The sequence below is a fragment of the Athene noctua genome, chromosome 1 (genome assembly GCF_965140245.1).
Source record: "Athene noctua chromosome 1, bAthNoc1.hap1.1, whole genome shotgun sequence".
NCBI classification, from domain to species: Eukaryota; Metazoa; Chordata; class Aves; order Strigiformes; family Strigidae; genus Athene; species Athene noctua.
In genome coordinates, this window is record NC_134037.1 from 159,600,305 (window position 1) to 159,617,897 (window position 17,593).

The 17,593-nt window shown below is 39.7% G+C and overlaps 1 protein-coding gene across 3 annotated transcripts in view; it reads right to left on the reverse strand.

The window, feature by feature from the left end:
* APP (amyloid beta precursor protein) overlaps nt 1–17,593 on the reverse strand; it is a 233,121-nt gene that overhangs the window by 145,220 nt on the left and 70,308 nt on the right. For all 3 annotated transcript variants that reach the window (XM_074902362.1, XM_074902352.1, XM_074902342.1), the window contains exon 3: nt 8,653–8,782. In XM_074902362.1, the coding sequence (XP_074758463.1) occupies nt 8,653–8,782 (130 nt within the window). The remainder of the gene's footprint in view (nt 1–8,652; nt 8,783–17,593) is intronic.

The following is a 17,593-nucleotide window of genomic DNA, read 5'->3' on the forward strand; positions in this document are numbered from 1 at the left end:
AAGGCTAAGCAAACAACACGCTTCAATTAGCAGAATTCTCCCCTTGCAAAATTAAGTACTGTATGTTGAAGGAAACACAAAAAAAAAAAAAAAAAAAAAAGATTAATCAGCTCCATGGCACTACAAAAGATGCTTGGATGAAAAGTTCCTGATTTGTCTGTTCCAGAAGCTGGATGCATGCTATGAAACGCATGCAGTGGCTTCAGGCATTACTTGTAGGTTGTGTACATGTGTGACTGCACACACCTATCAAACCCAAATATATGTACATGCTTCATAAAGAATCATTGTGTACATATGGACACATATACATAAACACTGTTTCAGGAGCTTCACAATTCAACAGATACTTCTGGTTTTGAAGCTTCTCGACAGCCTTTCTCCAGCCTTACAGCTACAAACTAGAGATGACACTCCTCACCCTCACGACCTTTATGAAACTAAACCTGTGTCTCCAAAGCACTCAGGTAAGGTTAGAGAAAGTTCTAAGAGGAAAATTAGTTTTGCGTTCAGGCAGGATTTGAGTGGCAAGCAGTAACTAAGGCTGTGGAAAGGCCAAGCCAGAAGGTCAGAAGAAAACACCAAATAGCTCACTCAGGCACATGCAGTGGGGACAGGGTGGGCAGATGGGGCCACCCTGCAATTGCAGGCTCCCTGGTACTCCCTGCACAGGAGAGCTGAGCTTAGCTTCCCCATTTCCTAATTTTTGAGCTCTTTTTAACCTTACTAACACTCTTTCAGCATTACTTTTTGTGGATACCTCATTTTATATAAAGCACTGCAGAAAAACCAGGAACATGCTGCTTTTAATCCCTGACACACTCAGTCTGGGCAGAGCTAAGAGAGACAGAAAACAGTCCAGCTAGCACTGGTCATTCAAGCAGAAAGCTGATTTCTATTTTAAAGCCCCTAAACATTAAAAAAAAAAAAAAGAGAGAGAGAGAGAAACAGTATTTACTACTATTTGTAATGCTGTCTTTAATAGATAAGCTACGTAAAAGACTTTCACATATCAGTGACAGCTCCCTGTGAGCTGTTGCTGAAGCGTATACACCACCTGCCTTTGTTTCCTTTGTCCATTGTAGAGACACAAACAAACCCCTCATTTTCAATGTTTACCTACAATGAATTCTTCTACTGCTTTAGGAGTAGATCTACAGAATTGTTATGTTCAAGATCTCAAAAAGTTTCTGTTGTGACCTGTTCCACAAATCCTCCTCTTACTAAAGCCTTCATAAAGTCACCAAACAAATAAAACATATGTACACCTTAAAAATGCAGAGAAATACATGAGTTCAGATTTATTTCTTCCCATGGACACAATATACAAAAAATAAGATGTTTTATATTTACTCTTAGTCATACATAAAGGTACATTCTGGTCATTATCAGAATGCTAATTTTGCTGTATCTTTTCACTTCAAGGTTTCCACGCCTTCAGCTAGGATTTGGCTAAACCAACAGCTGAACCGATGTTTGGCTCAAGTGAGGAGGAGGTGGAAGCCTCCAGAAATAGATCCATGACTGCCTGAAGAAGTTTTTGTGCTACTGGTGGGCGATCTCATTCAGGATTTCTCCGCCCACTCCCCACCTCTTCCTCCAGCTAATGATATTTGTTCCCAAAACATGGCAAAGGCCACTTTTAATAGTTTATACAGTCCTGCTCTGTGAAGAAAATACTAGGAAAGATGCAAGGCAATACAGCTGCTTAGAATTATAATAAGAATATAAGCTCATTATTGTTTGTATGAATGATCAGTAACCCAAACGATACTTTACAGACACTTTCTTCTGTATTACAGAATCTGACTGTAAAATTCGGGACAATAAGAGTTCAGGTATAACAGAAAAGCATTTCTGTTCAATGAATGGGCATGCTCTTAATTATACTGCTGCACATTTAAGAACACACTTTAAGAAGTGAAGCTCTAAAAGCCTGCCGCAATTAGCTCAGCCGCGAGGATTTAGAAACAGGAGAAAACGGACTTCCAGCACAACTCCGAAGAGCTGCCAGTGTGCAGCCAAGCACAGTTTTAGACCTGGGTAGGGTCCTGGCTAGGGAGCACCTGCCAAGGCTTTGCTGCAGTGGAAGGAAGCCAGTGTGTTAGGACATCTCATTATCCCTGCAGTGCTTGCAGTTTCACAAAAAAAATGTCCCTAGCCTGTGCAGGCAGGGCTTTCTCATCCACCCGCTAGCACTACACCAAAAATACCACTACTAGGCAAGAATATTGTCTGTGAGGGAGCAAGGAAGAGAGATGAAATATTTCTCCCAATGAATAGTTGCGCCTTTCACTGCACCTAGGATTTCTCTACCCGTGGTCTCCCCACTAAGCAATTCAGATTGTCAGTATTTTTGGAGATCCTCTCCCTCCTGTCAGCTAGCGCTGTCAGAAAAACTAGACATGATGTAGTCGTGTAGGCTGAAACTAAATGCATTTTTTTTATTTTAGGAAAAGAGTGTGGTGTGAGGCTTGTCTGCATCACTCACATGGCTGAGCAGACACTGAGGCAAGCTGGAGGCGGATAGCTAAACGAGCAGGGACAGGAAAATTCTGCGACAATTATTTAATGTCATTCTGTTGATTAGGCACTGCATGGAAGAGACAGTGGAAAGTGCTTCCAAAGTATCCAGAAGAGAAGCTCTATCATTGCATTCAGAAATAGGTGCACTAGACAGCGAGCTGAGAAGAAAAAAAATAGGGAGTACTGCCATGTAACAGGCATTTCAAATCTTCTGTGAAAAAATCCCACAGTTGAAATCACAAGTAAACTACCAGATGAACCAGAAGAACTGTAAATTACATATATCTCCATTTAAATTATTAATTCCAGGCATAACCTTGGTGTTTTCTTTGGTATAATTGGCTAGGCATGCATATCAAAACCTGAGTATGCCTTTTCTTCTGACATCAGCAAGTGGTTAACTTTACAAGCTGTTAAGAGTAATAAAGCATGACAAGTTACTAAATATTTTCAAAGATGTTTATGTTGAAAACAGAAGTCAGCTTTTCACTACAGAATCAAACAGCAAAATATACTTGTGATATAACTTAATTCACTTGTTTATGAACAAATGATTGCAAGTAATCATGTTTTGATTGACAGAGGCTACATACATAATGTTATTACAATACATCTGGATCTGAATACAGTGCTTCGCAGTATACATTAAGAGGATAATGAATCGGAGTCACATGTCAATATGCAAGCACACACTTTACACAGCACAGTTGATCAATGCCCTGGTACTTCCTCTTTACCCTACACCTCGAAGTTGTTTGTCTGCCATGCCCACATATCGATCCGCTAACAAGAACATCTGCATAGTTAGCTTCTCCTCTCTCTTCCAGGCTACAGTGCACAATGAGCAGCTAGACTGGGGTGTATTTCACCAACAGTAAAAAAACAGTAAAAAAGTGTCATCTATTCAGAAATGTATAGCCATTCACTTATCCAAGGTATTCAAATAATCATGGCATTGGAACAAGGATGCCTGCTTCTGCTCCCGGCCAGGAACACAGAGTGAATTACCTCATTTCACAGCCCACACTGCACAAATTTGCCAGCTGCTTTTCCTCAGGCAAAAAGTGAAGAGAGGAGAGAGCAAAACACTACTGCTTACTGCCCACACTGCCCCAACACAGGTAGAAACCCTGTCCTCCTGCTGCAGCCAGTGGCAGATCTCACTCGAACGTTAACAAGGCCAGGTTTGCAGCCAGGGTATTTTTCAAGAACAGTTTCCATAAAACAAAGTGGAAATCATGGGCTTCTTGACACTGTCTGATGGAACCCTGCAGCCATGCCACACAGCAAACTTACTGTCACCGTTTTGGAGGGCTTGGTCTTAAAAGCATGTGCTTTTTGCATTCTGCAGGTGTGAGAATGCCAGCACGCACACCTGACACCATGCCAATGAAGTGCTGCAGATCTTCACTCTTCTGCCAGCATATCCCATAGCTCATCACCTTTGCCTGAGCACCAAAACACATTCATGGCTCTATGTCAAGCAGCATACTCCTTAAACAGCATAATTTAAACCTTTAATCTTTGTATTACTGAAAAAAATCCCCTCAAATCCCATATTTTCCCTTGAAGACAGCAGTCTGACACCATCATTCAAAAGACCTAAATATCCAGCTAGATTCCTATTTCTGTCATAAGGTGGTTAAGAGAGCTTCAAGCCATAATAAGCACACACCGGAAGATGTCCTTTTCTAAAAGCAGGAAGATAAATATAGTTTTAAATCAAATGCTTTCAGTGTGTTAAGAAAGGTAACTAAAATTTACTCAATAATTTTTGTCTTCACAACAAGTTTCCCCTCTTCAATGAACTGAAACTGTAGAGGTAAGCCCATGTCTCTGGAAGCATGCAGTGTATACATCAGTACATCAGGTTTACTGCACAAAAACATTTTCTCAAAGCTTGCAATTTTAAGAACACTGCAAAGTCCTGCACATGGGCACAAAACTGTATCTTAAATTTAAATTAAACCAGTAATGCTTTTCTTTAGGTTCAGTTAGAATACTTTTAAGGGGCATATTTAGGTAGTCACTGCAAAGACATGACTCAAATAAGGGGCTTTCATTTTGCCTTATTTAAATTATTGCTTTTATGCTTTAGTTGCATCCACTTAAAATATGAAGCTGTGTAATCTAATATATCTGATCAATATTACTAATATATACTGCTACAAAGTAAGTAATTGCAGTAAGTGCCATCACGTACAAGTCTCAGAAAAAAAACTCATGAAGCAGTCAAGTGATATGTTCTCTGCACGTTCTCAACCTCGGCTGAAGGCTGGGATGCAAATGGACTGTGAAGATGCTCTGGCCTGAAAGCAGACACATTTCTGTCACTCACTGTTTCTCACCTCTGTGGAAAACAAATGTCAAGATGCAAGAAACTATAAGCTGACTCAAGATACTGAAAGTGATTCTCACAGCAAAGTAAAATTTATAGGATTCATCCCTGCAACCAGCTGCCCACTGACAAACTTTCTTTTGGCATCTTAATTCTTACCAGAGTTGATGAATTTAACAGTGATCTACATCAAGGGTCTACCTGTACTAAAATTACTGAGGAAGGGACACTGCCAGTGCCCAACTTCCAAAGTTTCCCGGTAGTAGCTACCACACCAAGAGGCACAGGCAAGATTCAACTTTTAAAAAAAAATATTTAAAAAAAAATTATCTTTTAACATTGACAAAGTATTAGCAGGAGAGAAAGAGAAAAAAAAAAAAGCTCTCAGGACTCCCTAAGAGTCCCTCCTCCTTATTCTAAAACAGACATAGTACTGCTTATGCTGATGATTAATAAAATCAGTATCCTCATACCGATCTGTCTGTGCATGCTGCAAGATTAGCTATCAAAATAAAATAAAAAACCACAACATGATATTGCATAAAATTATTAAAAAAAGATAATCTGTCAAAGCTGTGAGACACCAGCAGACTGAATTCAATCAGTCAATTCCCTGTCTCTAGTCTACCCCTTGATGTACACGGCAGCAAGAGTATTCAAGGTATTTGTCTAGAACTTTTAGACAAGAGAAAAATCAAAGTAATAAATTAAAAGGGTAACTGTCCAACAGGAAAAGTAAATGAACAGTCTTTGTTAAAACCCACAAATGACACTTTTTTCTCCTTCAAGACTTCTGCTCTTTTCAGTGGATCTGTTCGTCTCATGACAAGCTTCACCACTATGAAGGCAGGGAGCCAGCAGGAGAAGACAACATGGGCTGCCAGCAACAGATGAACACCCCACTCCTGGGTACTAATTAAAGCCAACTTCCCATGATGGGCTGTACTCCCAGCCTCACATGTGGGAAAACGACACAATCCTCCAGCCTCCTCCTGTAATGCACTTTTACCACAAGAAAATCCAGCTTCAGCCATACACAACAAGCAGATAGCTGGTGGATGGACAAAATAACAGATAATGGCCATATTCACCATTCCTCCGGTGGATGTAATTATGTGGCCACTCTTCCCCCAGTAAACTCTTGGACATCGGTATCTAAGGCCTTTTGTTTCTATTAGTTGTATTCCAGTTAACAATCAAAAGATGAATGGCATCACAGAAGAAGGATGACAAAACACAAGCAGACATAATTGAATAAGCCTTAATTACAAGGAAATCAGGCAAAAATAAAAGTATATGGGGGAGATTTTAAAACAGAAAATTGGAGCTAAGGGCAAAGCATTAATGGGCATGAGGTGCTTAAATGTCTTTGAAATTTTTGCCTCCAGCAAGCAAAGCCTACCTTGCTACCTAAACCAGCAGATATTAAACTCATTGTAATTTTTCATTTGAAACCACAACTCAGGAAAGATACCTTAAAAGTCCAAGTCTAGTTCCTCACTCCTGCAGGGAACTGTATATAGGCCTGTTCATAAATTTATGAACTTCCTTCTAAATAAATAGACTTCTTATTCCTTTTACCAGAAGACTGCTGGAGATCTTTACTCTTGTAGAAACCTCCTTGTAATTTCCAGATTAAATTTATTCATGGCCAATTTATATTCATTTGTTCTTGTGATGACATTGTCTTTTATCTTAAATTAGGCTGCAAGTTCTCCAGGGCACTGACAAAATCTACATAAGTATAGACAATCCTGACCATAATAGTTCCCTGATCATAATTCAGAGCTTTGCTTATGATAATACAAAAAAATAATAAAAGTTAGTTTTTATAGTTCCACTAGTCTGATCTTCTTCCAGATCTCTAATTAGTGCAAGTGCACTCGCGTGGAATCCGATCAAAGATATTGTGATGAAGTTAGGTGAGACTGCAGGTCTGCCCCACCTCTAAGAAGTTATTAATCTGGCTCTACAAGTGTATGGACAATACAGGTTGATGTTTTTATCTTGACTACAAAAAACTATGGAGAAAACACAGCAGCAAATGGGTAAAAGAGCATGTCTCTTAGTATTAAAACTTCTGGTGAAAGCGACCAGCTCACCTCACCTGGAAGTCTGGAAAACACACGAAAAGCAGCAGGTCCCTTCCTGCAGTCAGGATTCAGAAGCAGGTTCTTCCCTGCACCAGAAGTCTTGAATTTGGGTTTTCCTTGAACACTTTGCTCAGTATAAAGTAGACCTTCTAACCTACAGTAGCATCAACAACAATATACTGCAGGTCTAGCAATGCCTATTTCATATCCATACAAACAAACATCAGATCTAAAAATTTTAGCAAACAACAAAATTTCCCTGATACTTCTTTGGCACCTTTGACCGTAGTGGTAGCATGCTTGTTACTCTGCAGTCCTGTCTGTGTTAAGTTGGCACACTCACTGCCTGGGCATCAGGCAGACTGCGATGCATTTTACCTATTCTGCACAAATGAACAAAAATTCTAGGAAGAATGTGTATTTTCTGTATCTTCTTCATTATTTAGCTCATGGAGTAACTGGCCTGACTTGCTTTCCACACATTTTAGCTGTCCTGGCTTAATAGAAAAGCAAGTTCCAACTCTGAACTCCAGCATTTAAACGTGAAAGGGGTCTGGAGCACATGTCCTATGAGGAGCAGCTGAGGGAACTAGGATTGTTTAGTCTGGAGAAGAGGAGGCTGAGGGGAGACCTCATCGCCCTCTAACAGCTACCTGAAAGGAAGCTGCAGAGAGCTGGGTTTGAGCCTCTTTAGCCTAGTAGAAAGCAACAGGACAAGAGGGAATGGCCTCAAGTTGCTCCAGGGAAAGTTCAGACTAGATATTAGGAAGTAATTCTTTCCAGAAGGGGTTGTTAGGTGTTGGAATGGGCTGCCCAGGGAGGTGGTGGAGTCCCCATCCCTGGAGGTGTTCAAGAGTCGGGTTGATTTAGAGCTTAAGGATATGCTGTAGGTGGGAACTGTGCTAGGCAAATGGCTGGACTGGATGATCTCGAGGGTCCTTTCTAATCTAGAGGATTCTGTGATTCTATGAAACTAGGCAGCCAATTTATCACCATTCAAATGGCAGTGGTACTTAAATAGCTCGTGGAATAATCTCAAAAAAGTATCGTGCCTAGAATGTTAATGAAAACAACAAATTAATATGATTCTGTTTTCTGAATGCCAACAGAAGGTTAACTAAAAAATTAAGGACTGAACCTCCTTTTTAAATCGGTAAATTGATTAAAAGCACCAAGGATACAGGAGATTATAGCAAGCAGCTGCTACAAAAATAAAGTTGCAGAAAGAGACAAGGGAATTTATAAACTAGCTTTTGCTTGCTTTCAATAAAAACAGATTCTCATTGTCGTTCACAGTAAGAGACCAAGTACTAGGTATCCAAAAAATAATGGGGAAAAAAAAAAGTATTTATTTATGGAAGAAATGGATAGCATATAAGCAAAAAAACCCTGTAAACTGGGCACACACATGCATGTCTATATTGGAGGAAAAGAAGGGAGAGAACAGATAATGACAAAAATTGGGGGAGTAAGTAGAAGCCTGCTTTGCAATCACTCATGAAAACCGTAACAGGAAGAGCAGTATTACTTTCTCTCTAGTTAATGCAGTCCTAAAGGACTGACCAATTGGACAAAATCCACCTTGGAAAAGATGATAATATAGAGATGAAAGAGATAGTTTTGTAGATCCTCTTTTTCATGAAGAGACTGAAAACCAAAAAGCAGGAAAACACAGACTAAAACTCAGTCACTCACCCAAACACCTGTAAGGAACCACAATGTGTGGGTGACCATTGCACTGCTTCCATCCCCTCTTGCACCAGTTCTGGATCGTAACTGGCTGGTTGGCTTCAACAACATTGGTGATTTGTAATTCAGGGTAGACCTAGCATTAAAAGTATAAAACAGACAAATGTTACCACAAGTATGTGCTCTGGGTCATGCAATACTGTTACATGTGTTTGTAACATGAATATCACAATACAATACTCGTTTTCCTATCTATCCCCTCTTCTGCTGTGCAAGGTTCACAGTACGAGTACGTGCACTTACCTGGAAAGCTGGTATGTTTGTTCATCAGTAAAAACGTGTGGCTGCCAGCTAAGAATACAATGGTAGAAACAGCTGGCCGTCAAAATATAACTTTGACATTTATACTACTTTACCTAAAGATCAGCTAAACATGTGTTTCACAGTTGACTAAAATACACTCTCATCCATGTCTAGGCTATGGCTCTCCTTGAAAGACTCCATATATTGGGCCTAATCTCCATATGTCTAAAATTAATAACGTACCTTTATGTTTATCTCCATCATTTTAATAAACATCATAATTCTTTCCCACTGCAGTCTGCACAGTATTAACAGTCTGTTGAATCAGTTATTCATATTTAGGCTTACATCACCAATATAAGCCCATTTCTAACTTTCCTAAATCGCCAAGATCAAAATCCTATCCACCCTTAATACTGCAATACACTTCTACACCCACAATGATGCCACCAGTGAACTGGATGATTGATTTATTAGCAAGTCACAATTTTGATCAAGCCACATATTTGCCTTTATATCTTCCTCAGTTCCTTTATTTCACTCCTCTTAAAATTTTGCTGTCAGTAAAGGCTTATCTGATCTCTTTCTCCAAGGTCATGTCTTCACCACTGACTTTTTGTGAAGCCCCACCTCCCAGTCACCTTCTACACGCACATTTGAGTTCACTGGGAACACATGACCTTGCACTATGCTGCAGTTCATGCTGTGAAAGTATTTCAGAGCATGCAAACCAGATTCCTTGCAGATAAAACCTAACAGGACTATATGCCCCTGAAGCATACCTAATGGGTGGTTAGTCCATGCCACCAAGCTAGAGCTGACCAAAGCAAAGCCTGCGAAGGGCATTCAGCACGGATGCTCAGCTCCTGCTGCTTCACTCCGCACTCCCAACTCACTCCACCACAGGAATTGCTAACACAGACTATGGCTCTCACTTTTGATTCTTCAAATTGGCAATCTATCAGACCTAATATCATACTCCGAAGGTACTAGTTTTCCTTTGCCTTTCCTCAAGCAACTCTTATTAATTTCCAAATATGTCAGATCAGAGGATTTAAGTGGACTAAAAACTACACTCTACCTATACTTACCACTGGAAAAGAAAGCAACAATAGGAAAAAGCCTGAGGAAAAAATAAGTAATTGGAGATGATCCACAAACACCCTGCAAAAAAGGAACATAATCCCAACTAAGGAAAACTAGGTTGAGATTAGGTGAACTCTGGGAGTCCAAAACCAATGCTTGGAAAACCACCATAAGAACCTTGACAGCCCTGCCCCGAGGAAAAAGGATTTGTCTCAGCCACAGATCTCCCCCAAGCTCACAGCAACCCAGTGGGCCAGTGCCTCCTGGCACTCCCCTGACCGAAGGTTTAAAATGTAACTGTGGGAAAAATGAAGGAAGCAGGCTATTTAACTGCAGCTCCAGTAAAAGTTTCAAAGTTAAAAGATACTAACAAACCACAGAACAACCCTTCCAGATTTGAGATCAGTAGTTTTTGAATGAATGGGGACTGGTCCACAGGCACCGTAACAACAGACAGTAATCAAAGCATGATTGGAAATACTTGGGAAGAACTTACTTTCATTCGGAGACAGGAAGGGGCTCGTATAATTGTAAAATTGAACTATATTAACAGCTTAATGCATAAAACAAGGCCAGGTACAGTAACAATGCCAAGGAAATGACTACAGAAAGAAACACTACCTAAACAATGAATTTTATGCTACAGAGACTGAACATCACTATTACAAAATGCCTTCTATTACAAAACAGCATTTTTTAATCAGATACCTCTTGCTCTGCGTAAGCAGTTCACAGAAGCCATCCAATATGTCTTTGTCAGCTTCAAGAGCACACTCAGCTCACTGCAACAGCGAGCTTTAACAGATGGTTAAAGCATGTGCAGAGGCTTCAGATGCAACCTTCTGTGTTAATCCAGCACATGACATCCAGTTCACTTCAAGAAAGCCCACAGAGTAGAACTGAAAACTATGGAGTTAAAGTTTCCTGCACTCATAAGGTGGTAGCTTTGCTTTGTTCTTTTTGCCAGCAGGTAACCAGGGCTGATGGTCATTGTCCACATTACAAATACACCACCATTTCTACTCGCAGAAAGCAGCTCCAGAGGAACTTGCTGCTCCCCCTGCTCCATCAGTGCTGAACTGAAACAGCAAGGTTGCAAATTCAAGGCAAAGCTCCCCTTTCCTCTTCAATCTCTTCATCTTTTCCCTTCGGTCTCCTCAGTTCCACCAAACAGGTCTGTACATGCTCATGCTCCTGACTCTTATCACAGCACTGCCAAAATGGATTAGGATGTCACCATGGCAGGAAATTTCACACCTCAACTGCTGTGTAAATATTACACTGCAAAGCACCATAGCTGCCTCCAGATCTAACAAGCAAGATGCAAGAGACAGAGAGATGGTATTCTTTGGACACCGCCTTCAGCATCATCAGCTGCACTCTTCCAAGTTCATACATCTGCAGGCATCACATCTGAATAATTACAGCCCACAGTTACCTAATAGCAGATGCCATCACAAACCATGTGCTTGATATATCACAGTGTCAACTGACATGTTCTCATCAGGGACATTTTGACATTCCTCAGGGTTAAGTGTGACTTGTCACGTACAGAGGAAGTAAATGCCTTAAATGAAGACAAGTTAAAAAAAAATATTACACAATGGTTGGACTGAAATGTTAAAAAAGGAAATTAATTAAAAAACCTTATAGCACTTTATGCATCCACAGGAACATGTACATAGCTTTAATGCTAGAAAACAGGTTTCTGATCAGAACAAAGACATGCTTAGCTGCTTTCCTAGGGTGAATTTCTAGTAAGTGAGCTATTACTGTAGAACCTTATTGAAACAATAAGAATAGAGGGGGAAAGAATTTATTATTTTTATTTTTGCTATTTTCCCAAACCACCATTTTAACTTCTGGTTAGTACAGTGGACCAAATCCTAAGTAGTTATCAGTTTGTCAAAAGCGTGAGCACAAAAAATACAAAGAAGCCTCTTCTTCTGTTTCTACATCAGTTACTAAACTCCTGATTTCCTTTGACATCCCACACAAAGCTGTCTACCCTTCACAAGAGAAAAACAGGCTTTGAATTTCATTATCAATAGGTTAATGCCAGCAAAGCTATGTGCTGAGGAAAGTTCCTCTCACTCGCCTTACATAAGGTATTTGCTCTGAATTGAAGTGGGACCTACTTAGTGGCACAGAAAATTGAGCCTTGTAATTTATTTATAGTGTCCCTAATGAGCCACTGCTCCTTCCAGAGAGTCAGAACAAGTAGCTCCAGAAAGTTAACAGAAGATGCAAACTTTCAGCGTTACTGTAACTTGCTACAGAGTAATTCCCTTAATATTTTAAAAGAAGTGCTGAAGGAAACAAAAGTCAACGAAATCTAAAAATTTTAACTGGCAATCAAAAGTTACAGCTAGGTCTTGATTTACTTCTGTTTTCATTACTAAATTTCCTTATACACCAACTTCAGAAAGAAAAAAAAATCCAAAAACCCTCTCAGATTTTAATGTAATCTTGTTCACATTTGTGTTTACTACTACTAAGCCTGATGACACATGGATTTAGGACTAAAATGAAGATGTGCTTAATAAAAGAAAAGGTGGTTTGATCTGTCAACATACAAAGGTGTTGATGATAAAATGGTGACAATGTTACAATAAACCAGTTGAGTATGTATTAAATAACAGGAGATTAGGGATTATTTTAAAACAAATCTGGGAGAAACAAGAAGATACAGCAGAGAAAAACAATAAAGCAAAGAAGCAGATGGGCCCACACCCTATAGCCAGCCCTCCCCCATGTGGAAGGAAGAGCAGCTGAGAGGCCTCTGGGTGCGTCCCCAAGACTCTTGTGACCTCAAGAGTGCTTCTCCAAGTAGCCTACCCACTAATAGAGGTTTCTCTGTTAAAGAGGGAAATGCCTACCTAACAAGGATACTCCTAACTCAGCCACCACTTGGAAACATGTCCTACAAACAATGCTAATCACCTTTGATGATACATATCGAATCACAGACCAGTTGAGGTTGGAAGGGACCTCTGGAGGTCACCTTGACCTCATTCCCCTACTCAAGCAGGGCCACCCAGAGCTGGTTGCCCAGGACTGTGCACAGACAGCTTTTGAGTATCTCAAGGATACAAACTCTGTACATCTTGGTGCAATCCTGAAGTAATACTTGAGAGCACAATCACATGAGAGTCATCTCTGATACTAAAAGACATTTAGATACAGAAGAATACTATTTCACCTCTTGATATTATTCATTATGCCCCTCATCTTCTGAAGTAACTCTGGCCATTCAGAATATTGTTTCTTCTGTCATATTTTCAAAGAAATTTGAAAGATTTACAAGGTTAACTGATGATTAGGAGGTTAGTGAAGCTATTTCAATTTACTTCTGAACTTGTTTATTACACAATTAAAGTAACAATAACAATTGAAATAAGTACACATAGATCTTGAAGTAACATCAATCTATATGATGGGAAATTAGTGGTAGAAATTTATTCTTAGTTCTGCTTGAATTTAAGGATCTTTCCCTATATATTCCAAAAGCAGAATCATCACAAGGAAGGGAACAAGATTCAGTTTCAGAGTTACAAATGGTCTGAATTACTAATGGAATATGATCCATCCATGGGAACCTAAACGTAACACACACATGCACACACTTCTACGTACACACAGTACCCCTTGTAAAATACAGGGTGGTGTTATATTTTAATATTAATTAAAATGAACAAAAAACCCCTCAGTATATTAGACTAAAGAATGTAAGGCAAAATCAGGAATTGGTGTCCATATTCGCCAACAATTTTTGAATGGTAGAGAAACTGGGGAGGACGCAAAAAAAACCAGATTTAAATTAAGGTGCAAAACTAACACATAATCACCATTTTTTATTTAAACACCTTAGTATTCTTCTCCAAATTGGATCTCACATCAGTCTGAATTCTGACTGTTCCAAAACAGTTAGTTTAACTAACACCAAAGGCTGTATCAGTCTGAAGTGGACACTTTCTTATTATCATTTCCTTCTATTCTTTTTCTTTAATCCTTCAGTTGTTTGTTGTACCTACTCATAATATCTTGGGCTTAAATTAGATCACACATTTGGTTTCTAGATCTTCCTTTTACCCTAAGATTCAGCACCTGGCATGGGAAGACTTTGAAGCCAGCCTGAATTCAAGTGTAATGCTCAACTCTGTAGTGTGACAATGAGAAAAAACTGCTCAGTCTCTGAAAGCACACTGTCCAGTCCCTCTGCAACGTGCCACAGAACTGGTGCTAATGCACCCCAGATCTGACAGGTATGAGCTGGCATTCCGCTTAAAATCCGTCTCAGGCAATTAGTGACAGTATCTATATTAAAAACTGAATGCAAGACTGACCACTGAAGCATTAGAAAGTAATATTCATTCAAGATAAAAAAATGAAGAAATTACTGCTGTAAATAGTCAGAACAAAAATTAGGGTGGTTTTAGCAGCTGCAGCTTTAGCATCTTGACACATTTGAATGCTTTGATTTACTTAAAGGGTAAGATAACTTCAAATAGAATACAGTTTGACTACATCCATACTCTCCTCTCCCACCTTCCCTCAAAAAAGGAAAAAAACCCACTAAACAAGTTGGCGGGTGTAAAAGTTTCCTTCCAACTGGACCATGTAACTTTGTAGTTTGAATATTCTATATTTACAATATCAATGTTACTTTAGCATTGAGAACTGTTCACAGAAGTTATCAGACAATTTGCTTTTTAAAATTGTAAACAAAAATCACAGATGTGTCACAAGTAACTATTTGCTTCTGTGCTTTAAATGGACAAAGACATTTTTTATGACTTCAGTGAAGCAGTCTGCAAACAGTTACTGCAAGCACAAAAGAACACACGCATTTAATAACCAGTGTTTAAGACGACTGTGGTCTTAAAATTGCTTGTGGAAAACGTCCTTGGCAGCAGCCATATCTGAAGGATAGCTAAACAATGCTTCAACTATGAAAAAAAGCCATAAATTCCAGATTAACATATTATAGTTGGATCAAAACTATTTCTATCCCTTTATAGAGTATATCTTTAAATGAATAAATAAAAATCCTTGTGATGATTTTCCTGACAGAGGGCAGAAAGCAACCCACATGTTAAAACAACAGAAAGAAAAGATCAACTGTTTGCCAGTATTTCACATAGATATGTTACTGAAGGGCAGCAACAAGCAGACACACTGCACTCATTTTCAAGCGTTTGGCATGAACACACAGAAGTAGTATACAATAAATATTTCTGCATGTCCATGCACAGTGTCCCTGCAAGCTTTCCAATCTATGACTTAGGAAGCAGCAATGCTGCAGAGTCCCAGCTGTTCCAGGTCAGCTGCAGCTGTAGTGGTACCACAGAGCAGCACTGTCACATGCACAGCCAACCCTGAAAGAAGGGCCCTGTTCTCAATCTTGCAGTCTGTACCTGGCTATGTGCAGATTCAAGTTATTATATATGCTATGTCAAAATATTCTATCTTATTATTGTTTTTTACAACTATTTCTCTACATTACTATAGAAGGTCTCTGGATAACTTGGTTTCGAATCTTCATTGATTAAGATTTAAACTCAGAATTGGGACTTAAGCAGGAATATTTAGAGAGTCTGATTGTTGGGCTTTTTGGACTGCTTTAGGGTTTTTCTTTAGGTTTTTTTTGTGTGGGGTGGTTGGTTTTTTGTTTTTTGTTTTTTTTTTTTTAACTAATGGCTGCAAAGTCATGTAACTTAAATGCTAAAAATTACGTCAAACTAAAAACTTCCATGAAAAAAAGGAACATGAGCCTCACAAACTCCTGTGGAAAAACCCTCCCTTGAACTCTCTTATTTACAAATAAGGAAAAAACATTAAATTGCACACACTTAACACATGCAACTATGGATGCTATTACCTTTACACTTCCACCAGTTATACAAATTTTTTGCCTGCTTCTTCAGCAACTGCTGGCCCAAGTTATGAATTTTAACCCTTGTTTTCTGTGCAAGTTATAGCTCCAGCCGTAAATGTTGATTAGACCTGCAGGCTAACCAGGTGAAACAACACCTACCATAACCATAAAAGCACAGTAAACCTCTGGTACATCAGCTCTACAATCCTCTTGCATGGACAGAGTTATCAGAGGCATGGCATAACCCCTGTACCAAATCACCAAGTGAGGCCGAGAACAGAAGCCGTGCAACCTTTAGAAAGATTTTAACACGTCAACACAAAACTGTGCTATGTGAAGTCAAGTTGACTACTTCAGAGAGCCCCAGAGGTCCAAAATCTGTAGAGAGCAGCTGTTGTGTTTCACAAGAGATGAACCATATATTGCCACACTGGCTATCTCCCTCCAAGCACCACATTGTAGTCTCTTCTGTTTTTCCTGCTGCATGTTTACACAGCCAGTGTTGCCTAACACAGGCCTGCCCCTGGCCAGGGCCCAACACCTCTACAGTCCAGCACACTCCCACCGACAGCAGTAACACCTCTCCTTCTCTGCCACGTCCCTGCTGCTTCAGGGACCAAGCTCAGCCACTCACCCCTGGCTTTCTCAACCAGGCAGGTACTTCTACACAGAAAAGCAGAGCTACAGGGCTAGTTGGCATCCTGACTTTTCCTGTCATTCTCTGTAACACAGGCAACTACTTCACTTGCTCAAAGAGAATTATGAGAGTCAAACCCAGCATCAGCTGCATTAGAGCAGTTTCCAAATTCACTGTCATGGGCCAACCTGAGAAACAGCAAGGCAAACAGCTCTGCTCCTGTACCACAAGTCCCAGGTATCTGCTACTGCAACTTAATCACTATAACATTTCAGGTATTTGCACTAATTCCAAGCTGCCGCTTGGGAGGAGAGAACATTTTTAACCCCGCAGTTTAAAAGAAAATAGAAGTAACAAGTTCTTAAAAGTAAAACTATACCAAATTATAGAGTAAATAAATAGTCCCAGACTGAATCTCTTCCAAACTAGCCAGAGAATTATTTCTTTTAATTCAACCCTGAGGACAAGTTTCCAAAGACATACTACTACTTGTCTTCAGCCACATCACCTAGCATCCTTTCGTAACATCCTTCAGTTTTTAATGGCTGCAGCCTCACTAGCTGAGTCAATCCTCAGACTTATCTAGGAGTTTCACATATTGCTCTTAAAAGTATTTCTTAGGGCCCACCTGACAAAGAATCCTTCCCCCTTCCAACATTCTCAGCTGCTTCACTGTTACACACAGAGCTGCTGTTCAAATAGTATTCTGCCATGCAACTTACCCACAATTTCTACTCCTTTCACCCCAAATCTTGCCTCTCCAATCCATTCAAGCTGGCATCCTGTCAGTCACCGTTTCCAATCTGTCTGCCCAACCTGTGACTCTCAAGTCCCATGCTAAGAGGCAAATGCTCTGTCCTCTTCTCACAAGTGTCTTTTAAATGTCTTCATTTTTTCCTCCAAGCATGCAAAGCCAGCATACATTTCAACACTCAAACTAGTTTCCTTTGTTACTGAAACTATCCTAAGAAAACAAACAAACAAACAAACAAAACAAACAAAAAAAACAAACAGAGGGGTGTGTGTGTGAGATGATGAACCTT